Source organism: Aplysia californica, unplaced genomic scaffold (genome assembly GCF_000002075.1).
Source record: "Aplysia californica isolate F4 #8 unplaced genomic scaffold, AplCal3.0 scaffold00034, whole genome shotgun sequence".
Lineage (NCBI taxonomy): Eukaryota > Metazoa > Mollusca > Gastropoda > Aplysiida > Aplysiidae > Aplysia > Aplysia californica.
In genome coordinates, this window is record NW_004797304.1 from 825,934 (window position 1) to 850,809 (window position 24,876).

Here is a 24,876-nt window from a genome sequence, read left to right on the forward strand (position 1 = left end):
CACACACACACACACACACACACACGTGCGCGTGCACGTAGGATTATAATCGCATGCATTATATATATGAGCAACAATATAAACAATTGGAAAGACACATAGTGTCCCAGCCAGAAAGACTGAGATACTTAGGTAAAAATCCGTCCCCTCTCCCCCACCTTACCCCCGCTGTCTCACCCCACGGGAATCAAACTTTGATCGTTTGTGTCTGACGACAAAGCCTCTAAACACTGTACCAAATACACAATACGATTAAGTCTGTCTCAGTTTTGGTCTCAACTCCCGTCGGATTTTTCCCCTCTGTTGTTTCCTTCTTTCTGACGAGTGATTGGAGGGTGCTACGGGTAGGTTCCACTTGTTTTCCAGCCTTTGGTGCTTTTAGCTGTCTGTGTTGCTTGTCACCTCAACTAAAATAAAAAGGCCATTATCACTTCTGTATGCTTCTTTAAACTTAAAAAATAGATTAAGAAAAAAGCAGTTTGCAGTCATTCCATTATTGCTTTAGTCTTATTTGTGTCGTTTTATTTCGTTATTTGGTTACTCTGAGGGAGGGGGCAGGGAGAGAGAACAGTCTGTACATAAGCCAACCTTACTAAGTAAAAATTGAAAATTGTCCGTGATTGTGTTACACGAAACAAAAAACACTTGTTACAGACATTTTTACCCCACAATATTATAAAACCATAAAAACGGGAAAAAAACCAAAAAAAACTCATAAATCAGGACTTAGGCAATATTGTTACGACCCTGACGTATTGCGATTACCCAAGTTTCAGCTTACAGCAGCTATGTTGAAACCAACTAAAACAGCATTCTCCAGTTAATTACATACGGTACTAGCTAGCAGCCCGAGTCATGCCGAGGTCATAAACAAACCTAACGAAACGACGGGTATAACAACAGGTGAATGGCCAGCCAGTGTGAGAGGTCGGGGGAATTCTTTGTCTTGGCCACAAGAACCGCTCCGTCCCCGGCTGTGATAATGGGTTTTTGCTGCTTTGTGCTAATCGAAACTCTTAACCTGTACACGTGTTTTGTAATAATAATTTATCATTTCCCTTTGTTTCTTTCTGAGCCCCTCTCTCTCTCTCTCTCTCTCTCTCTCTCTCTCTCTCTCTCTCTCTCTCTCATTTTTAGTACGGGTCTACGTTCTAACCACGTGAAATGACCGGATCCCTCAGACGGTATTCCTTCACTTTTATATTTAAATTTAGCGTAAACATACACCAGGTAATACTTAATAGAACATTACATTTGCGGAGAGGATTACTTAAAATAGAATGTAGCCTTTATTTCTAAAGATTGTGGTGCTTACTATTTTAAAATGATCATCCCTTCGTTGTTTTTTTTTCTCTAATACTCCATTGTTATTATTTCTAGATTTTTTTAAAGGGTTACTGTAAGACTGTCTGAGATTTTTTTCTTCTAATTTTAAAGCACGGGCAATACCAAATGAAACGATACTGACTTCTATACCAAGTATGGTTTTACTTTTCAGGTTTTCCTACATTACACTTAATTTCACGTAGATTTGAAGTTCGTTCAGGGATTTGCCGTCCTGTTGCTATTCATGCAATGGCGTCTGTCTTTTAATGGCTAGACCCTTGGCTGTTGTTTTCGATTCCCGAGAGGGAATTTTAGTTTAAGGATTATCTCAGCCAGTCTGTTATTCTGCTGTATCCCATTCAACTCGGTTCGTTCCTGACATGGTCGAAGCCAATAGGAAATGCAAATTGAACGTATTACTTATCTGTGGGTTGCAAAATATTTGAAGAATCCAGTGGGGAAAAAACCAGATAAGTCACATTTTAAGATGGTCGAGAAAAATAGAAATTCGAAGTTTGAAAATCGGCATCTTAAAGTGAGTAAAGTATAGCATTTCTTTTATCTTACTTAGTACATGACATAGCGGAGTCATACGTGGCTTCATCGGCGAAAAAGAAATTTCGATTTGGAGAGGAAAAAACATCGCAAAACAGGAAAACAACTACTTAGGAATGTGTAACTAATTTCTCTTCTTCTTTTTTTGTGGGGGAGGGGAGGGGGTTGGGGTATTTTTTCCCTGTGAGTCTTCATCTGGAATTACTATCAATATAAATTAAATTATCAGCGAAGGACCAATTTAATTACCAAGAGGCAAAAACCGTGTGGAAGGTTTTTTAAAATTACTTACAGCTCTGGCAAAGAGTGAGTGTCGAAGGTGTAAATTATAAATGTCCCGTGGTGAAACCAAGCGTTCTTCTAGGAAATGAAATCGAAGAAATCTTCATTTTCCCGCCGATTGGGGAATTTGAATCAAATTTTTGTTTGTTTGGCTCAGCATTTTTTATGTCCATTTCAAAACGCATTTTTAAAAGATTTTAATGGAAAATATGAATAACATTTTTGAAAGCCGCAAAAGCGTAAATTTTCAGTTTCCAAGGATACTAAAGCTTTGGAAGTAACCAAACTTCTGCTGCCATTTTCTCGTTAATTTTATCTCCGACACCAGGCGACCCCCACCTCTTTCAGTCGCAAATATCTCAACTTGTTTTCCGGACAGATGGGTACTGTTTTTACCAAAAGCAATAACAATGAACTAGATCTATCTTTAAAGACAATACCAATTTATAACTCAATGCGTCCAAAATTTGTCGAGCGTCAGATTCCACTGCTTCGTGCGTGATGCAAATTAAATACAAACATTGGGAGTTCACTGCGTCGTCAGTTGTTTCCCGACTTGGTGGTGTGGCTAATGCACACGTGACTGTGGATGCTGCCACAACAAACACAGAGGTCAAGGACGAATTCTGCTTTCCCAATCCTCGGGAGCCCGTAGTTGTCGTGGTGTGGGTATTTAACAAACACTGCTCTGTTCACGCAAGTATTTGCGTTTGCTATGGTTGTTCCAAACCCTGGATGTTTTGAGGCCAGAGTAGGTGTCTTGGGTTCTTGAGTTCTAGCTGTATGTATGTAAACGTTCATGGAAGGAGCTGTAAAATAAGTCAGTGCTTATCACAATCAATCAACAATAAAATCTGAAAGATACAATATAAGCTGCTGGTGATGCAGTTCCGGAATAAAAATCTTAATAGTGATAATGTCTATAAATATTATGATAACAATGATAATAATAATCATCATAATCATAATGTTAATAATAAGTATTATTATTGTTATATATCTAATAATAATAATAATAATAATAATAATAATAATATAATAATAAGCATCGTCATAAATGATATATAATACATTGCATATATATAAAGAGAAAGAGACAGACAGACAGACAGACAGACAGACAGACAGACAGACAGACAGACAGACAGACAGACAGACTGGAAGTGGGAGAGAAAAAAAGGGGAGAAAGAGATAGTGATTGAAAAAGACTGAAGGAAAGAGAGAAAGATAGAAAGTGAGAGATAGAGAAATGCAACTTTCTCGTCCAACTAATTTGCCGTAACAGGATTCCTGGATTATCTTGCCCTAACCGTAAAGATTGACGTAAAACAAAGTAAGAGGCAAGCCAACAACAACCTAATATTGAACCAGTACGATTTCTCGGGATGCTGAGGATAGTCGGCATACTCTCAACATATCTTAGGTTAACTGGATACAGTTGAGACCAGTGATCGGTAATGTTCTGTTTCAGACCAGGCTCTAGAGACCGGGAATGTCTATGTGCATTTGTGTGTTTGTTTGTCTGTGTGTGTAAGTGTGTATGTGAGGGAGAGAAAGAGGAGAGAGAGAGGGAGAGAGAGAGAGAGAGAGAGAGAGAGAGAGAGTGGGGTGGGACAGACACACAGACAGACAAACAGACAGACACACACACGCAGACAGATTAGTGGAGATCAAACGATCCTTTATCGTATCAGCCTTGTTTCGCGTCTGTGCCAAACCACGATATTTGGCCATTGTTTAGGTAAGTTTTACGCCACTTTCACTTCTATGAGGGCATATAACTGCGAATATTATAACAAAAAATTAAGAAACACAAAAGTGAAGGAGAGATAAGGATGATAAAACGGTGAAAAGGAGAAAAGGAGCAAACCACATTAGAGCACCCGCCAACCACCTACATATTTGATCCATCATTAGTGTGCACCCCAACACTGAGCTTTTTTTCTTCTTCTAGATACATTGTACATAATGTACAACTTTAATCTATGTTTCTGACACTCTTTACTTTTTTTTTTTAATCAGCTATGTGTCTCTCGTTATTTTCTCGTTCTTAACATTAAATCTAAGTTTATCACACTATTCTCCTGTTCTTTACTCTATTATTAGTAGTAGTATAGGGTTTTACGGCGCTCGCAAATGCTAAGGTCATATGAGTTCTTTACTCTACATAAATTCTATTTTTGACACTGTTCTCAAATTCTTTATAGGAAATGTTTGTTTATTACACTTTTCGCATGGGTGGTTGGTGGGTGCTCTGGTGTGGTTTGCTCCTTATTTCCAATCAAACATCTATCGTCCTGATCTCTCCTCCTTCTTTATTGTGTTTGTTAATCTCTTATAACACCTCTAGTCTTCGGCACTTATATGACCTTATCGTGTTGCTAGTGCCATAAAACTCTTACTAAAAAACACTGTCCGCTTGTACTTTTCTTTAAATCTACGTTTACGGCACAATTCTCTTGGCCTTGGTTTGATGTGTACACTGTCATAGTTCACATGCCTACCTCTCCCAACAGAAACCCCCAAACCTGAAATAATCAACACACTATTCTGGTACAGCAGTCATTTATCCCAAGGCATGGAAAGGTTGAATTGACGTGAAGGCAACTCTAGCCCTGTTGACAAGGAAAACATCAGGCAGGGAACACTGTTGTCACGTAGAAAATAATCTGAGGGTAAAACTAAATCCATAGGTTTGAGGGAATCACTGAACATATCTCACCATGCTGGCTGATGGGCATAAACAAACAGGGTCGTCACTCACAATCCACAATAATAGTATGTTTGACTTCGGAGCGCGTTTGTGTGTGTTTTTCTATTCTGTGTGTGGTTGGCGGGTGCTCTGGTGTGGTTTGCTTCTTCTTTCCTATGAAACATTTATCCTCCTTATCTCCCCTTCTTCTTTTATTATGTTTGTTACTCTCTTGTAGCCCCTCTAATCTTCTGGCGCTCAAATGACCTTAAGTAGTTGCAAGCGCCGTATAACCTCTACTAAAAATAAACACATTACCTTCTTAGCTTGTATAGAATATGTCTACTCGGTAGGAGTTGATTTAAACACCCCAGCAGTCAGACAGAGACACTCGATTACTAAGTGAAAAAAAGAAACAAAATAACTTTCCCCAAATTGCACCACTGACGTCGACCCTCAGACAGACGTTATTCTGGCTTATAGAACAAGAAAAAGAACCAACATTATAAAGAGGGGGGGGGGAGGGGGATCATAATTATCTGCTTTGACTGACGTTTCTTTGGTGGAAACATTTATATGGTCGTTATGAACACAACTAGGCCTTTGGGTTCACCTCCATGGCTAGTCAGTTGTCCATAACACGTCACATCAAAAGACTGGGCTGGTCATGCCGCGAGAACAGATGGGAGGCAGACTGTTCTGACCAGTCACAAACACACAAACAAACAGTTAGACAATCTGATAGAAAAACTTACAAAAACAAAACCCCCAAAAAGTGTGTGTGGTTTTGGGGGATTCTTTTTTGTTTTGCTTTGTTTGGGTTTTTATTTTGTTTTGTTTTGATTTGTTGTTTTGTTGTTGGTTTTTTTTTGGGGGGTGGGGGGGTTGTTTTGTTTTTTGTTTTTTTGTGGGGGGGGGGGTTTGGGGGGCAGAGTTGGAATGAATAGTTCAACCTTTGTCATTGTTATCGGTTTAACACAATAACATAATATACTGACTGTATGTTACCCATATCTAAAGAAGAAACAATAAAGCAATGTTTATATTAATATAATGTACATATGTGAGTGGTAGAGGAGTTTATTTAACTGACGATTGTTTGGTAGATTAATGCAGTACATGTACCTGTTTGGTTGTTATAAACCCTACTAGTACCTGTACTGGGCACATGCTTTCCTTGTTCTAGCGAGTGAGGTGACCATGACTCGTCACATGAAAGGGTAGTTCGAGCTTTGTTGTGAAAACAGATGGGAACCACACTGTTCTGGTCTTTGGAGGGTAGTGATGGGGAGGGTGGGGAGGGGAAGGGGGTCACGTAGTCCATCATTCAGCTTCCATTAGGTGGGGAAAAGAGGGAATGGGTGGTGGGTGGTGGGAGGGGGAATAGTTGGGTAGGGTGGGTGTAGTTTGGGTTGCTATAATACTGAGGAATTTGGTTTTATAATTGATTGGACAAAGGTTGGAGAGGAAAGAGGAGGGGTTGAATTGGAAGTGCGCGAGGGGAGGGGGGTATAGAGTGCAGGGGAAGGGAGAGAGAGAGAGAGAGAGAGAGAGAGAGAGAGAGAGAGAGAGAGAGAGAGAGAGAGAGAGAGAGAGAGAGAGAGAGAGAAGCACTCATACTCGCAGAAATACATATAATTAATATACACATAATTCTCGTCGTTTTAAGAAATACAGTATGCAGTTTTTACAGTTTTACGTGAAAGCCCAAAACCTGCATGTCTTAACCAAGAAAACAACAGTTGCTTTAAAGAAAGCATTGAAATTAGTATGAAATATGTACTCTTAAAAATATTAGTTTCGAATGTTTGCAAAGAACTTGATTTCTTGGCAACATTATTCATTGTTTTGTTTCCGTTTAAGAAAAAAAATGCATTGTTAAGTTATTTGTATTATAGTTTTTAGTTTAGTAGACGTTTTACGGCGCTCGCAGTAACGACAGAACCCAATATAATATAGTATAATTAGTTTAGTATAATCGAATAGAAAAAAATAGAATGTAATGTAATATTATGTTATATTTATTAATAAAATACAATACAAAATATAAGTCTGGAGGTGCTAACCCTTCTCCTTCTTACACACACACACACACACACACACACACACACACACACACTCACACACACACACACACACAAACACACACACTCACACACACACACACACACACACACACATTTGTATAATAGATCTAGACAGTGGATATTTTGACAATATGACCAAAAACTTTGATTGTTCTATGTTCACAGCTGAAATTGGAGAGCCAGAGAGAAATGTGAACGTTCAGTTGGACGGAGAAGAGTCCGTGCTTCACTTCCTAGACGAAGAGCAGGTACTGTACATCTCTGTTGTTGTAGCAGAGGTTTTACGGCGCCCGCAACTGCATAAGGTCATATGAGCGCCAAGATACATCTCTGTCGTACCTTGACAAAACTCCTTTTTCTTATTCACGGGAATTTCGAGATAAAACGTCGTATTGTCAAAGAATGTAACGGTTTACAAAGGGCTTTTTTTTCCCAAAATTTGAATTCTGTTCAATTCAAAAACTAGTCACGGTTCCACTTTTGATTTTTTTCACACAAGTAGAGCAAGTAACCTATCGATTTAGCAAATTTAACAAATTGGCGCCAAAAATGAAAACAAAGCATTTTGTCAGCTTAGGACAGATCTGAAAACAGTTTCTCTTTGATTTTCTATCACTGTTAGGCTATCAGACTCGCAATCCAATGATTGTAGTTTCAAATCCTGTCTAGTGTTCTATGTTGTGTCCTTGGGAGAGGCAGTTTACACGATTTGTACATATTTCACCCACCCAAGAATAAATGAGTGAGTACCTCGCCATATACAACAAAAGATCCCGTCAGTTTGAAAGTCTTGAATGTATGCTTTCCGAGAAAGCAAGGGTGTTTCTGGGTGTTTTAAGGTCTGCTAGGGTAATAATATTGGATTGTGAAGTTTACAGAGCCTTCTGTCGAGTGTTTATATGCGCTATACACTTATTATTTATTTGTTTATTTATTTATTTATATTATAATCATTATTGTTTGCTGCTATTATTATTATTATTATTATTATTATTATTATTATTATTATTATTACTATTATTATTATTATCATTTAATTATCATCATCGTCATCATTGTCTTTTTACGATTTTAACTTTATGCAGCACCACTGTTACATAAAATAAAACCAGAAGTACCCCCAATGTATCCTTTGAGTAAGTATGCTTATTACAGAACTTTGAATCATCAGCCGTTCCACAGTTCAGCCCTAAATGGCATCCGAGTTAAGTTTCTCCGCGCGAGATCTAACATCGACAAATAAAATTTAATGCTCTATGGAACCTCTCAGCAGTGGCCGCAAACCTGCTGGCACCACTGAATTGGAGAAGATGGCGAGAGCGCAGTTGTTGCTGGATCGAAAACAACAACAACAACAACGAAAACGACAACGACAACGACGACGACGACTACGACGACGACGACGACGACGACGACGACGACGACGACGACGACGACGACGACAACAACAACAACAACACCACAACGGAAGAAACAACAACATTTTACTACCTATCACCTTGTCTGTGTATCTACTAATCTCTGGCCCCCTCCCATCGTCCCTCGCAGTGTTTTGTCATCTGTTCTCCTTATTCCACACTCCTATTTCACCATATTTTGTCCTTTTAGCTCTTTAACTTTCAGATAATATTCATGTGTCCTCCTCCCCATCTGGTTCGCAGTCTGTGCTCCCCCCTCCCCCCTCCCCTCTCTCCTTACTCGTATTCTTCTGTCCCTCCTTGTCCTTCTTTCTCCCTACAACCTACCCATGAGTCCTCCTAACCCTTCACTCCCTTTCTGTCTGTCTGTCTGCTTTTCTATCTGTCAGTCTGTCTCTGTTTCTGTCTCTGTCTGTCTCTCTCTCTATATATATATTATATATATATATATATATATATATATATATATATATATATATATATCTTTCTCTCTGTCTCTCTCTTCTCTCTCTCTCTCTCTCTCTCTCTCTCTCTCTCTCTCTCTCTCTCTCTCTCTCTCTCTCTCTCTCTCTGTCTATCTCTCTATCTATCTCTTTCTTTTTATTCTTTCTCAAGCTACCAATGAGTCCTCCTCACTCTTCATTCTCAATCTCTCTTCATTCCCAGCACCCAGATTTCGAGGCGGAGGAGATCCCCATCGACGCCTATGTTGTTGTGTTCTCTGTCTCGGACACACAGTCCTACAACCAGGCCGTCAAAAGCCTGAAGACCTTGAGGGAAGTCCACGGAACCAACAAGGCTGTCATCCTAGTGGGGAACAAGATCGACATAGCCAGGGGAAGACGGGTCACAAAACACGGTGTGTGAGCCACACGGCCAGTTTTTTAAATTATTATTTTGTTTTAAATTAATATTTTAAAATTTAATTTAATTTATTTATTTATTTATTTATTTTTTTATTTATTTTTTTTTTTGGGGGGGGGGGGTCCTTTACGAGAGGACGTTCATAAATAAACCCTTATACCGGTTGCCCATTGCAAATGACGTCGGGTCGGGTCGGATCGGATCGATCGCCCAACTCTTTGCCTGTAAACAAATGCATTTGTTTTTGAGGAGACTAGTTACGAGCGGTCGGTTTGTTCCTCGATAGCAGCTTTGCGCCCTCAATCTGGCAAGCAAACCGACCCGACTCAATCCCCCAATGGGTACTCTGTATAACGAGAGCACGTTCAAACCTGTCTTTAATGAGCAGATGTTCATAAGCCTTTACAGGACTGAAGCATAATACCTTCTTTAATGAGGGCACGTTTATAAGCGCCTTTAATGAGGGCACGTTCATTAGCCCTTACAGAAGCCTGATACGCTCTTGAATGAGCATGTTCATAAGCTTTCGTAAGATCGGGTTCATTAGCACGTTCATAAGTCTTAGCAGCGCACGTTCATAAGCCCTGCCTTTACCGAAGTATAATAAGCCCTTGGAATTGGATGGGGCGCCTGCAGAAGTTCAAGATTTATTGGAATGAGCAGAAGGCTATGGAATCAACCATTGCTTGGAACCGTCAGCATCTACACACTTCGAGATGTGCTTTTTCAGAGGACGGAGCGCGTATGAGGATGCCCCTTGTGCAGTGATGTCGGTCCTTCACACAAGTAAACAAGTAAAAAGCCCTTACAGAAGAATACTACGCTATTGAATGAGCACGTTCTTTTAAGCGTTTACTAGACATCCTGGCTCATTGGCCGTCGCGAGGGCACGTTCATAAGAAGTCCTTACGGAAGCAATGTTAATGCGCTCGTGAATGAGCATGTTCTTAAGCGTTCATGAAAGCATGTTCATTAAGCCTTTTCGTGTGTTCGTTTATTTGCCCTTATGCGTGCGCGCTCAAGAGCCCTTTCCAGCTCATAAGCCCACAAGTGAGCACGTTCATTAATCCCTACGGGAGGTTCATTGCCCCTTATAAACACATCATTAATCCTTACAACATAACCCTTTACAAGAGTATGTTCATTAGCCCATACGAGAGCACCATAAAGCCATAAAGTGAGCACAGTTATTGGTCATTACGAGATAACCACAACTCATTTCAAAAGCACGCCCATAGAAAAGCGTCCTTATGCAGTTGCGAGTGCCATAAAAAAAACTCTTACTAAACAAAACTACCAGAAAAGCACCATGGTCCCTTACAGAAGCAAGTTAATAAGCCCTAGAGACCTTAGACGCTTTAATCAGTACGTATATTAGCCCTAACATGGGCACCGTAAATCCTAAAATGAACCCGTCGATTTGCCTTTACGCGGGTAAAATAATTGTTAAATGAGCATTAATAGCTCTTATCATAAGCCCTTACGAGAGCACGTTCATGACCACTGTAAGAGACCACCATAAACCCTTACATGAACACGTAAATAAGCCTTCTTTGAGAGCACTATGGATTGATTATCCCTTACGAGAGCATCACCCGACCTTACGAGAGCATTATAAATCCTTTTATGAGCACTTTCATTAGCGCCTCCCCCCACACACACTTTCAGGCGATTCGTTAACTGGGTAAAACCTGTGGAGCCGGACATCTTTTTTTGTCTGGACAGTGGGCAAGATACTTATCGTTAAAAAGATATTTCTTATTCAATTCCAAGTAAATTTAAACTAATATTTATCAATGCTCAAAAAGCTTTTGGCCGAAGTGGAGGGGAGCAACAAAAAAAAATGCAGGGGTTCACTGGTGTGTTTTTGCCCTATAGAGACGCTTTCCTTAATCTCTAATCTTGTTTTGTCAACACTGGCTCTTTATTAATTTGCCTTCTCAGTTGCTTTTTTAACTGTAGAATAAGTCTTGAACAGCACATTTAGTGCACTTTATTTGATAAATAATTCTATAATACAAAATGTTTCTTGATACTGTCAGCGCATTATTCTCAGTATGACTACATTTTTGGAATTTTAGCCAACCGTCGTTCTGTTTGCTGTCCTGTTCTTCGCTTACTTCCTACCTTTTTACTATAACATTACCTGGTTGGGACTCCAGACCTTCAGACCGACAGAAAAGAGGCAGGTACATTGGGCCTGCGGGGGGGGGGGCTGATTTGGTGACTGCAGGTCAGTTCTACAAACTATGAGCCGCCCCTGATTAGCCCATACGTAAGCCCTAACGAGAGCACATTCTTCATAAGGCCTTACGAGGGCATGTTTATCTGCTCATTCGAGAGACAGACAGAAAACTGCTGCCGACGTCTTTTGTACCGTTCATTATTGTATAAAGTGTAGTTGTAATTGTTTGTTATCGTAGTGTTTGTTATAGTTCTTGACTGAAGAATCCTCAGTAGCCATAAATTATTTTTCACCTTCAATTAGGTAGTAGGCACTGTTTCGAACTATGAAGAGCTGTTGTTCAAAAGGGGTGGGGGATGGGGGTCTCTGTTATGCATGTGTCCTATTATGTTATTTTTGTTTTAGTAAATGCTTTTCGGCCCTTGCAAAACAGTTGAGTGCTAAAGATTAAGCTTTGAGATGTTACAAGAGAGTAACAAACATAAAAAGGAGAGAGACAAGGACGATATTAAATTTGATTAGAAAGAAGGACCAAACCAAACCAGAGCACTCTCCAACCACACACTCAGTGAACCGTTAGACAGTGCCGAGAGAGGAAACACACTACAGTTTGTTCACTTTCGTCTGTCTGTGTGAACATTAAAGATCATTTACGGGGGGTACACTCCAAAAGTCCCAATTCATTTGGCTGAAAATTATGGATTTTGAGTCGTAGGCAAAACTAGCTTCTTCATTCTCTCCTACAACTATTTCAAAGCAATAAAACCCTCTAAAGCCTTATTTCATCCCATACGGGGCATGTTTGTCACCATAATTTCTTCATAAAGTTAATCTTTTTTTTAATCGCCCTTATTCTTATAACACAGTTTTTTCTATATATACTTGTTTTAATAACACCACCTTTTCTATCCAATCTTCGTGAAATTTTCCCAAAATGAAGAGAAGATGTAATACTAAAAATGTGCATGTTTGATATATGGAAGAGATTTTTGTTTGTGGTGTCTGGAATGTGGATTTTCACGGATTTTTTTGCAAACTTTAATACTACCTCACGTAAAAAATTCCATTAAAATCTTCAAATTCGATTAGGAAAAATTCAATTGACTAAATTTGTAAAACTAATGTTTGTTCACTTGCGTACAAAAAACAATCTATTTCCAAGAAAAATAGCACGGTATTCATTACATAAGACATGTCAATAAAATCCAATACGGCTACCGTAGCCATGGAAGCGAAACTTTTTTCTCAAATCTGATTGCGGATTTTAAGACTCCTTACTATACTTGTTATATGTATGAAATTTGGTGAAATGTGATCCGCTAATAAACGAGATAGCCTTCAGGTGTACCCCCTCCCCCTCTAATGCATTGCCTATGTGCCGTGTAGACCAGCGACCAAACAAAACAAACTATATTTTTAAAACCTTAATCCAGTTATTAAAACTTTTCTTATGGTATCTATAGGCTATTAAACACCGCCCTGTGGGTGTATACACGGGAAATATACTATGATTAACATCAACCGAACTTACAAGTTGCTTAATAATACCGCCGCGCCCACACATTTTAGTGTAATAACGTACCCCTCCCCCCTCCCTCCCCCGCCTCACATAATTTACACCTTCTAGACGTCAGGAGGTGTGTCTCAAAAACTATTTTTCTGTCTAGTTTATTGGACTTTGTTTCAAAAGAGTGCGTTAAAACGTGGTGTTAATGAAAATCGGTCAACATAATAATTTATTTGATGTTTTAGGTGTATACTGCAAGTCATCTTTATTTTTTTTTTAATCTGCTGTTTGCTAACAGCATAGGAAATATGTTTGAACTTTTGTTTGCAATGACATTAATTTATGGGCTTTCAGATTTTGTTGGTGATACAACTTTTAACACTCTTGCCAAGACGTGAAAAGATTAAAGAGGTCGATTTGTTTTCTTTATCTTTAACCGGCGGACAGAAGGAAGTGAGCAATGTGAAAGAGGACAAAAGCAGTCTGACCCCATTTCATATTCAAACCTGTAACTTCCTATCATTTGCTCAACTATTTTTAATTGATGGCGGGATGTCTGTAAACAGACAATACCCGCCTCGGGAACCGTTTCTGCCATACGTACGGTCCCTCTATGATTATGAGTATAGGCTCTGAAGGGTTGGAAAGAGGAAGATCCAGAGGCGGTGGGTAGTGTTTGGCCCATGGGGTTTTATCCCACCCCCACCTCCCCCCCCCCCCACCCCCCAAAAAAGCTATCCCAAAGTAAATGAAAGTTTCTTAAATAACAAAATAAGCAGTTGAAACCGTTATGATCGCTCGCAATGAACACAGAGTGATCAACGGGGCGGTTTGCTCGTTTATCCAATCACTGTTGCCCCTGCTTACAACTATAGTAATCTAACAGCCAATCAAATATCTTAAGGGCTCAGCAAAGGATGAGCCCATTCCCACGCCCATTCCGTAACGAAACTTTTCTTGTAAAAAAAGTAGAAGACTGGAAAAAAGAACCCTGTACTGAGGGCTCATGCTCTCCTAGCCCTATCAATAGAGTGAAAGTATACGACACACTTTCCTGCAGTGACACCGATACCTACGCTCTCATTGGACCTTTGTTAGATGCCTTCTATTTTCCGACTGCACAACCTAATCCAGCACAGAGACGGAATATGTTTGAAGTGCTGTGTGTGCATGTTTTTGTTTGTGCCGCTGATATTTAGCAGTTATAAATCACGTCGTTTCCACTTTTTAGGCAACTTTTTCACCCAGAACAAAGAGGTGGAAGACAAAGGTGACCCTTCTCGTTTGAATGGTTCTCCCGTGGCTCACGGTGACTATAGAAAAATCAGTACTGTTTAGGTCTTATTGCTTACTATTTGGTGGTAAAGAAGTGGAAGCAGTCGAAGCACCACCAAAATTTTGGTCCACTAACCGCCACTGGGAAGGTCTGGCCCTGTGCGTTATAGATATTATAGGTTAATAGGCTGTGTATGTGCACTGGTGTGTATAGATCTACGTATGTGGCTTATGGCTCGAAACTTTGAATCGCTTTTAGAGGTGGTATATCTACAGTGAAAAATGCTCAGAAATGCCTGACCCATGAGGTGCTCTTTTTACCCTGTCAAGATAGATAACTGAGTTACAATCTGTCGTTTCCTGTAGATTTTAGTTCAGTGTACATTGCCCTTATCGTGTCATCAAATTGTAATTGTGTTGCCACCAAACATTGTTTTACATCCTTCAGAGAATGAAAGTTACTATTAGCCCACAATCACTCTGGATGTTATTCGCGTTGACATATTTGGTCTTGGTTTTTCCGTAAACACACTGTTTTCCCCTGAGTTCTGCCTTCAGGTGCTCTGTGTCGATCGCATCAGCTGTTTTGATACCTTCTGCTCTCACTCAGTTTCACCTGGAGTCAGAGCAGATTGTTTGTAAAGGGAAAAATGGGTGAGAAGGGGTGGGGGGGGGGGGGCAGGGAGTTCAGAAAGATGAACTCAAGTTATTTACTTCTGGTGAACGAACAGCAAAACGCTAAAACTCTGAGTGGGGGGGGCTACACTGCTATAGTCATTTATTTACTACCCGTATGTTGTTTGTCCTCCCACCTACTATTTCACTTGAAAAAACATGGATCTTTTGAGGCCAGTATTCTTTGCCATATCGACAGACTAAAGGGCTAGAACCCAAATGGCTGCTGGATCGGAATAGTAAACTAAAGTAAAGTAGCTGTGGCCAGCAAAAACCCATCATTAGTCCCGAAAATAGTCAAGTAAAATGTCAGACGTACTTTTCAGGGCCAGAGTCTTTGTACATGTCAAGTACCTGTCAGGCAGAATGATTTATGAAAAGAACAAAATTAATAATGCATGCGCTCCTTCGAATACTGTCCAGATCTCATGCTATGCCCTGTGGAAACTGGTTTTAGTCATTAATAACACGAATAACACCTCAAAGCTGTCATACAAACGATGGAAATGTGGAAAAATGAAACTTTTTTTTTCAACCTCAGATAATGGCTAGACCGCACAGTTGCAATGGATACTGCAGCTGTTTGTTTGATGGTTGCCTAGGCTACAGCTCAGTTTAAGAACAATTGCAAATGACGAAGCGTGGATTTGACAATTTAAAACTTCACATCGTAAGCTAATGTTGTGGTTTAAAAAAACCACCACCAACAACAACAACAACCCCCGTCCAGGAATAAAAAGACGGCTTACTGCACACACAATTAATTATGATAAACATGAATTTTGTTTTAGACGGCCTTTTGGTTAAAAAAAAGTCTACTGTTCCTGGTCCAGGGGTCGGATCCACCTTTTGTGTGTGTGTGTGTGTGTGTGTGTGTGTGTGTGTGTGTGTGATTGTGTGTGTGATGTGTGCGTGAGTGAGTGAGTGTGTGTGTGTGTGTGTGTGTGTGTGTGTGTGTGTGTGTGTGTGTGTGTGTGTGTGTGTGTGTGTGTGTGTGTTAGGAATTCGCTAACCAGGTGTCATCGAGTTGTTTGTGTCAGTGACTTTAATTGTCAGTATCATGGCGAGACAGACTTTTTACGGTTGTGAATTCGTCATTAGTGCATAATCTTTTTATCTGTTTGTTTGTTTGTTTGTTTTGTTTTGCTTTGTTGTTGTTGTTGCTGTTGTTGTTGTTGTTGTGGGGGTTTTTTGGGAGAGTTGTTTTGTTTTGTTTCTTATGTGGGGGGTGGGGGTCATCATGAGAGTTGTTAGTCAGCCGATGTAACACCCTTTACAGGTAATATGCCATCTCTGACTCACTCACATCATTACACAATTTTAACACGCCAGTCAACACGAGAATTGGAAACAGATCAATCCAAGTGAATATAATCAGGTGGGAGGTTGGAAGATATTAATGATAGGACCAACCTATGTTTGGCTTTTTCCCCGAACAAAATGATAAATAATTATACTCATGTTTGTCCTACCAAACCTCAAATTAATGTCATTATCTCCTTTTCCATCTCTACCTTTTATTAAACTGTCTAAGGACACCTATAATCAGCTGCACTTATATTATGACTCATCTGTGCTACAGGTGCCATAACTCTCACTAAAAGTAACAACTAATTATTATTTTATCGATGCTTCTATTTATACAAACTAAAGAAAGACAAAAGTTAACCAATCGCACCAAAATGACTTTGATATGTAGGGACTCCATGAGATAAATAAATAAATAAATAAATGAATAAATAAATAAATAAATAAATAAATAAATAAATAAATAAATACAGACAATCGTCTCTGGAGCATGAAAAAGGTTCAAGCCTTCCTTCTAAATGACGTTAAGGGGGGGGGGGGGGGGGGGGGCTACACCTGGAGGCTATCTCGCTTATTACTAGACTGAATTTTACCACATTTCACACATATAACAAGCATAGTAAGGAGTCTTGAAATTCGCAATCAAATTTTAGAAAAAAGTTTCGTTTCCATGGATACGCAGCCATATTGGATTTTATTGACATGTCTTAGATAATGAATACCACACTTATCACTAATGGAAATTTATTGTTTTTTTGCATGCGTGTTCACAAATATTAGATCTAAAAATCTGTTAGTTGTTTTTTTCCTAATCGAATTAGAAAACTTTTAACGAATTTTTTCCTGAGGTAGCATTCAAGTTTGCGAAAAATCCGTGAAAATCCACACTCCAGACACCACCAACAAAAATCTATTCCATATATCAAAAATTCAACAGACACATCTTTAGTATTACCTCTTTTCTTCATTCTGTGAAAATTTCATGAAGGTTGGATGAAAAATGGTGGAGTTATTCAAAAAAGTATAGAGAAAAGTAGCATTTTGAGAAAACGACCGATAAAGAAAATTAAAATACTGACTTTATGAGGAAATGGCGGTTACAAACATGCCCGGTATGGAAAAAAATACGATTTTGGGGGGTTCTTATGCCATGAAATAGTTGTAGGAAAGGCTGAGGAAGCTAAAAATGCCTACAACTCAAATTCCATGATTTTGAGCCGAATTTTGATTTTGGGGGTGTAGCCCCCCCCCCCCCCTTAATTGTATCGACCACTTTGCTGTTTCTTGAGAACCTTATGGGCCAGTTTATATCCCTTGCAAGGCATTCCTTTCTTCCAGTTGGTTTTTCCATAACGCGACAAATGTTGTTTACGTACCAACTTCCTTGACTACTGCACCATCAGCGTCATCACGACGTGTCCGAAGGTGTGAACAGGAGGCTAGCCGAGGGGTGCCAATAAGGCCGTGTTACTTGTCAATCGAGATAATAAGTAACAGTTGCCGCCTGAGGGGTCTACGTGCTGCCATTTCTCTGTGGTGCTTTTGTTGATTCTGTTTCAAGTTTTAAACCTACCCGGTCTTGTAAAAGCGTGAACATTTCGCCATTGACATTGGTTCAGTGGCAGAGCCCATTTTCACCTTCCAGGGAGGGCAACATTTAATGATGAATGATATGCGTATTGTGAGCGTTTCTTACTGCTGCCTGCTTCCTGTTGAAAATAAAGAACCCAAGTAACTATATTACTGTCTCTAAGATCTTACCTTCCCAACAACAGCTCTCAGATCTTTTGAGATAAGCACGATTTCTAAAAACAACAGCGTCCTCTTCTAGGTTTTCACTTTTAAACCCCATATCCGGTAGAAATCCTGAACAGAGTTACTTACACTACTTCCTGTTATTTTGCTTGGGTTCATCCATCATCTTAAAGTTTGTCTGAAAAGATTGCTTGAATACCTTAATATAGTTCAAGTCTACAGAGCGAAAATTATGAAGTACAGTGTTGCTGCAGAATAGCATATCCGCATTCTGGCATGCTTGACAATCGCCATTTCCTTTGAAAGTACTAATTCTGGACTAACATTGTTTGCATTGATAACTTACACCTGCGTTTGTATATAATTCATCAAACTAATTTTAGAGTCCAATCTGAAATACGAAAGAAGTCTCGAGTACTAACCCTCTCCAACACCAGGAAAATATTGAAACATAGCATTCAGGGGGAGAGGGGGGGTGTTTCAGAATTTATGTCGTCTTTATTCTATATGTAATATTCGCTCCACGGTGAATTTAGAAAACCTGAGAAGGCGTTATTGTAACACATGTACGTCGACAGTAGGGTCGACGTTTTTCTAAAACTAGCGGAAATGTTCGCTTTCTGCGTGCATTTGAAACAGCAATCATCAAAAAGGGTGTTTTTGTTTAATTTTGTTTTGTTTGTTTTAGTTATGTTTTGTTATTTTGTTGGTTTGGTGGGGGGGGGGGGTTGGAGGGGTGTTGTTGTTTAAGGGGGGAGGGAGGCATTATATCTATTTATCCATAACTTATTTTGCACAGAAAGGAACGTAGGAGCACCACTACATTTAACTTTCTTTTTCTAAAATATAATGGCTTAATACTATTTTTCATTAAAGTCAATTCTAATGCAAGACACCCCATAAATTTGTCTCATATCATAACATTAATTTAATGCTTCAGTTTTGAGTCTGTTATCCTGTGGGTAGTTGGAGGGCGCCTCTGTTGTAGGTTCTACTTTTTTTTTAAATCCTTCTGTTGTTTCTGTTTGTCTGTTTTGCATTTCTTCAGCACAGAATGACAGTAGTTACTGTGTCGATATGCTTCTATTCACTCAAACAAACAAACGAAAAGTTATAATCTACTCATGCCTTACGCATGTCCTCCTCAGACGCGATGCGAGTCGCCAAAAAGTACAACTGTCGCTACACAGAGACGTCCGTCGCTCTCAACCACCACGTAGATGAACTGTTGGTCGGAATCTTGAGCCAAATCAGGGAACAGATCAACCCGCCAGCCGCTGCGGCTTTAGCCCCACCCAAAGAGGCGGCACATAGGTCAAGGTCAAAGTCACCAGGGAGAGCTATTACCGATTTCTTCTCCAAAATATTTGGTCAAAATGACAAGAAAGCCAAATCGTGTGAAACATTATTTGTGCAGTAAGAAGGGAACTTGTTCATGATCTATTGTGTTGTGATGTTTGATTTATGTTATCAAGAGTCAAGCGGCGAAGCTGAAAAATCAAGGTCAAAGGGGGTTTACTTGTGTTGGTTTGTACATTGTACTTCGTATCTCGCTGATGAACCCATCTTAACAGTTACTGCTGGAATGCAAGCTCATGAAGTGAAACTTAGCAATACAATGTTGTGTGTACAATTTACAGCATTACTGAATGGAGGAGAATGTTGTTGTTCGTGTGTGCCCACAATGACTGTGTGACTGAACTTTGCATAAAACTGGTTGAAGTAAAAAATATTTACAGACGAGCTCTACTGTGTCTCCTGATCATTGTGGAACAAAGCGTAAAAATATTATATAGTCCCCGAAAAGTCCACGGTATATCTATTTACGTGTAATAAATCTGTTGTATTTGTACATTTTGCCATGCTTTTTCACCCAAGCTGCTACTGTTGATGATTTAGAAGAGTTGAAGAGCGTAGCGTACAGAAGGTATGCGGTGACATACTGTAGTTTGTGGTTCGTGTGCCGATCATTTCTGTTACGTGTTTTGTGAAGGGATGCATCAAACACCTGCGTATATTAACTCTCATAACAGCGCTGTCACGTGTTTTTACCTCCATATGACGGGAATATCTCATCACTAGTCACAGAACTCGACAATATTTTTCCTTGATTTTTTGGGGACATTCTTTATTCGTGTGTTTTATTCAGTTGTATTGAGTATTGAGAATATAGCCCAATGATCCCGACTGTATGTCTCAGCTTCAAGCATATTATTTTTATTATTGTATGGTTTTGGTAAAAAGTCATTTCTGGTCTTTTAGGACGCAGGATCTCTACAATTACAGCACCTCGAAGGAGAATCCGACAAGGGATACCAAGTGAGCCCTCAGCAGTCGAGTTCGTCCTGTATGCTAAGGAAAGAGGAGGGGGTCGCAGAAAGGGTACAAAATGTTCTAAATGATTAAGTCAGTATTCAATCATGCATGATAATGTGCAAGTAGCGCGTGAGGGGCTAAAGAAATATACATGTTTTAACCTCTTTTTCTTTTCCCTCTACTCTGCCAGCAAGTCTACTGTGACTTCCATGATTTCTTGTTTTTGCATCCCCCCCCCCCCCCCCCCCAGATCATCAGCGATAAATTCCTCTGGGTTTGTTTTTTTTCTTCTAACGAATGGCGATAATGTTCCTCATTAATGTGTAGGCATTAAAGATGAAAGGGAAATGTCTGCTTTAAAATGCACAAAGTATATTTTTTCATATATCTAATGGTTTTTGAACCTGTAAAGTGTAATGTCTTGTTTTAAAGAGGAATATTTAATGATCTTCAGGAATACAATCTGTATTGTCAGTACCATCATTGATTTTATTATTATTTACCCTTTTCGGGGTTTTAAAAGTTATTTATTGCTGTTATTTGTCACTTTTTGAAAACACGTTACCCTTTTGAAGCATCGCCCTCTTATTGTTATGAGAAAGCAATATTAAATAGCAATCATTTCTTTTTAATTCAGTACTTGTCTTTTTGGATCTCGTGTTTAGTTACTTGCGAGGCTAAAATGCTGCGCCAGTTGAAGCATTCTAAACCCTAACAAACGAAAGACTGACATTTTAGTCAAGTTTTGATGAAAATTGACGTATGATTGTAATTTAATTGATTTCAGAATTAGAATTTCTAGCTCTGGTAAGATAATAATTGTCCAAAAGTTGTTCCTTTCCTTGATTGTTGTGAATAAGAAAAAAAAGGTGGGGGGGGGGGTAATCTTTGTGTTTTCACTACAGGGGCTTAACTTCTTTAGTAAATCATAACAAATAATCATGATTATAGTCTATACCCCACAACTTGTATGAGTGATTGAATCAAGTTTTGAAAAAAAAATCTTCAACCAAGTATGAACATGTACATCCCTCAAATATTACTATAGCAGTTTGTTAAAAATATAGTCTTTGCAACTTTGTCATAAATGGACTCAGCTGTATGGCGTTATGAACGCAATTCAGATGTCCAGTATAAATGGCAGATCGCAAAGAATTGGTTTCTATTATTTAAAGGGGGAAGATGAAATATTCATGTGAGAAAGATTACAATTGAAGCCACTCGAACTATCGCCAATTTGTAATTAGGTCTCTACCAATTATAATAGCCGTTGTTTCTTTAATTCATGTAATTAGTGTCATGTTGATTTTATATTCTTTGAAGTTACAAATGAAACTACTATTAATGTTGCATTCTTTTCTGTACAGGAGTTAAGATTTCTTGCAAAGTAGTACAATAATTCATTATAATCAGTAGATGTCTACGATTTTATATAAAATTGCCAGTTTGCTGTTAGCAGTAATAATTTTATTTTTGCTTTGATTGTACTTTATGCATGTCCTTCTGAGGTGCCTACTTTTACTGAATTGCCCTCCTAAAAAAAAGCTGAAAAAGTTGAACTGGTTTTGGTATTTAAACACGATTTCATGAAAGTCTCATCACTATCCCTTCTACTGCATTATTATTTGTATGTAATGAATGATGCTGATAGAGAACGCCCTAGTGTGTGCATCTTGTGATTAGTGCCTTAGTTAATATTAATGTGTCATCAGTTGTTGTTGTTTTTCTTTATGTTACCACTTTTTTCAACAAACTGTGGTCATATCTTTGTAAATACTATGTTGCAAGATGTGTGTTTCATAAGTATCATTGCTCTATCTTAGTTTCTTTGTTTTTGTTTCATTTTCATGTTCTGTGGGAGCTGTTTTTTATGGATTAAGTTTGGTTCTTGTTTATTGTTGGAAATTAGGAAGAATTGAGGAGAAAGGAAAGAAAAGAGAAGATAGCTTTTGTATGCTTTTCAAGACATGTGTTACTGTTGCGAAAATCAGATAAAAATGACTGAAAACGTGCAAAGATTTTAGTACATTTTACACAATAAAGATGTACCGAATGTTTCAAATTTGCAGAGCTTGATAGTAAATACTTTCTTCCCCCTTCGTATGTTTGCCTATGCAATATTTCGGTGCATACAGTGCCACAAGGGGCTGAATCTGCTCTCCTTCCCCTTTCCCAAATCTCCAAAGATTCATTGAATGACACCTAATCTTTTCCATCAAACAGTTAATAGTCATTTACAGAAAAGGTAATTTGGGATGTTGATGGACCTGTTTATTCTTGCAAAATTATTCTAGGTTTTGGCTCAATGGCTTACATTTAATAGTTTATTGATTGGGGGAAAAATCATTATACTGGTGTCTGTTGCTTGAAAGATTGTCTCTTTGCCTTGTGCACGGAAGATGTTACACTGTTTCCAAAATGGGGAAAATTAATAGTTTATTAAGCATCTCTGTCTATCCCCAGAGCTTCTGCTCTCTTTGTGTTTGCTTTATGTAGTAGATGTGTAGTCTTCAGCCTCCACTAGAGCAAAATTCAAAAATAATTTCTGAGGTGGGTGGTTGGTGGATGCGCTTATGCCATTTGCTCCTTCTTTCTTATCAAATATCTATCTTCCTCATCTCTCCTTCTTTTTGCGTCTGTTACTCTCTGGTAACGCCTCTGATCTTCGACATTTATATGACTTAATCATGTTTCAAGGGCCGTAAAACACTTACCAAACCGAAAGTAATTCCTACCAAAACTGAAAATACTCTCTAATCAGTATGACAACATGTAGAATATCTTGTATATCAGAATGTGGCTGCCTGACCCGAAGGAAAGGGTTAAGCTGAGTAGGGAAACGGTCAGAATACGTAATAATCAGTTCCTCTGCAGGTTGATGAACCAGTAGCTGACTACTCCAGAGTTCTAACAGAGAAGAAAATGAATAAAGAACCCTTACATCTTATTTAGTTCCAAACGTACTGACGGTGCCTCTACTTTGCAGCATATCAGAAGAAGTCAAGACGGAGGGAAGTTATACTTTGGCGATCTACATCATACTTCCTCGATGTCTACTGCTCAGGCAAAGCTGCTCCCTTCCGAACAAAATAACTTATTCATCCAGTAAAGTCCATTCATTTATTATGATAAAGTCATCATTTGAGTTCCATATTACGTGTCTCCTTTCCTGTGATGTGATTGAAATATATATATATATATATATATATATATATATATATATATATATATATATATATATATATATATATACGTAAAACTATGTTCTCTCCCCTGGAAGTACATGCACGTATGATTAGGGGCGGATTTTTACCATTTTAAGTTGTTATATATACACAGTCTAGATAAGCTCTTCTGGACGAATTTTATATAAAACCAGGACTGCTGCCACCGATTGTATATAACGCTGTGTATGGTTTTTAAATGTGTTTTTTTTCTCACAATATCTGTGTGTGTGCGCGTGTGTGTGTGTATGTGTGTGTGTGTGTGTGTGTGTGTGTGTGTGTGTGTGTGTGTGTGTGTGTTTGTGCCTGTGTGTGTGTTTATCTGATTGTGTTTATCTTTGTTTTATTTTTGTTTTTGGTTGTTTTTCTTTTGGGATTCTTTTTGTTCGGTGGGGTGGGGGTTGTTGTCGTTGAATTTTGATTGTTTTTGTTGTTGTTGTTGTTGTTCAGTGCGCAGAGGGGTGGGGTTGTTATTTGAGGAAGAAACAAAATAATATATTTTAATTTAAATGTGTCTGAATGTTGTATTTGTGTGCGTAGGCCTATATTGTATGGGTGTGTCTGTTTGTGTATCCATGTGTGCCTATGTGAGTGTTTGCATAGGAAAAGTGTCTTTCTTTTCTTCCTCAATAAACGGATGGTTCTCTTCATCCCATTTTAGTTGTGTTTGGAGCCGCCAAGCACGTAAAATTTTGTCCGTGAGAGTGATTCCCTTTGACTTGGAACACGCGCGCAGTACTCATCAATCACTGCGCAACAGTTAGTAGCATCCACTGTGAAGAACACATTCTGTGCATACCTATGTTTTATAATAGAACCTGTCACAAATGATACGTATATTATGAATTTTGAAAAGATCATTATTTTTGTAGATGATTAATTATTTTTTGGCTGTGTAGAATTATGTCTTGTCCATGTATCGTTCTGTCTCAACAAACAAGTCTATGAAATCACCAAACATGTTATTACACAGTGTACTCTCGTCCTCCCCTTCCTGTTTACCTAACCACAAGATTCCAATTAAAAAAAGACAAATCTTGAAGTTCTGGACTTGCTTCCTTTATTAATTTTTATCGGACTACATGACGCTGTCTTTTGGGCTTTTTGTTGTTTTGCTGTTGTTGGGATTTTTGTTTGTTTTCGTGTTTATTTGTTTATTTGTTTATTTGTTTATCTATTTATGCTTTTAATTGGGGCCGGGTGGGGGTTGTTGTTTGTTCGTCATACGCCTGTATGCTTGTTTATCTCTTGTTTTATTTTGTCTATTTTGTGTATTCTCGGCTCGCTCTCTCTCTCTCTCGCTCTCTCTGTCTGTCTCTCTCTCTCTCTCTCTCTCTCTCTCTCTCTCTTTCTCTCTCTCTCTCTCTCTCTCTCTCTCTCTCTCTCTCTCTCTCTGTCTGTCTGTCT

At 38.8% G+C, this 24,876-nt stretch overlaps 1 protein-coding gene across 1 annotated transcript in view; it reads left to right on the forward strand.

The window, feature by feature from the left end:
- LOC101853060 (GTP-binding protein Rit2) overlaps positions 1–22,307 on the forward strand; it is a 35,216-nt gene extending 12,909 nt beyond the window's left edge. Inside the window, exons 4-6 of the mRNA XM_005091670.3 lie at positions 7,108–7,190; positions 9,027–9,219; positions 19,078–22,307. Of these exons, the coding sequence (XP_005091727.3) occupies positions 7,108–7,190; positions 9,027–9,219; positions 19,078–19,349 (548 nt within the window). The 3' untranslated portion in view covers positions 19,350–22,307. The remainder of the gene's footprint in view (positions 1–7,107; positions 7,191–9,026; positions 9,220–19,077) is intronic.
- Positions 22,308–24,876: the final 2,569 nt, after the last annotated feature.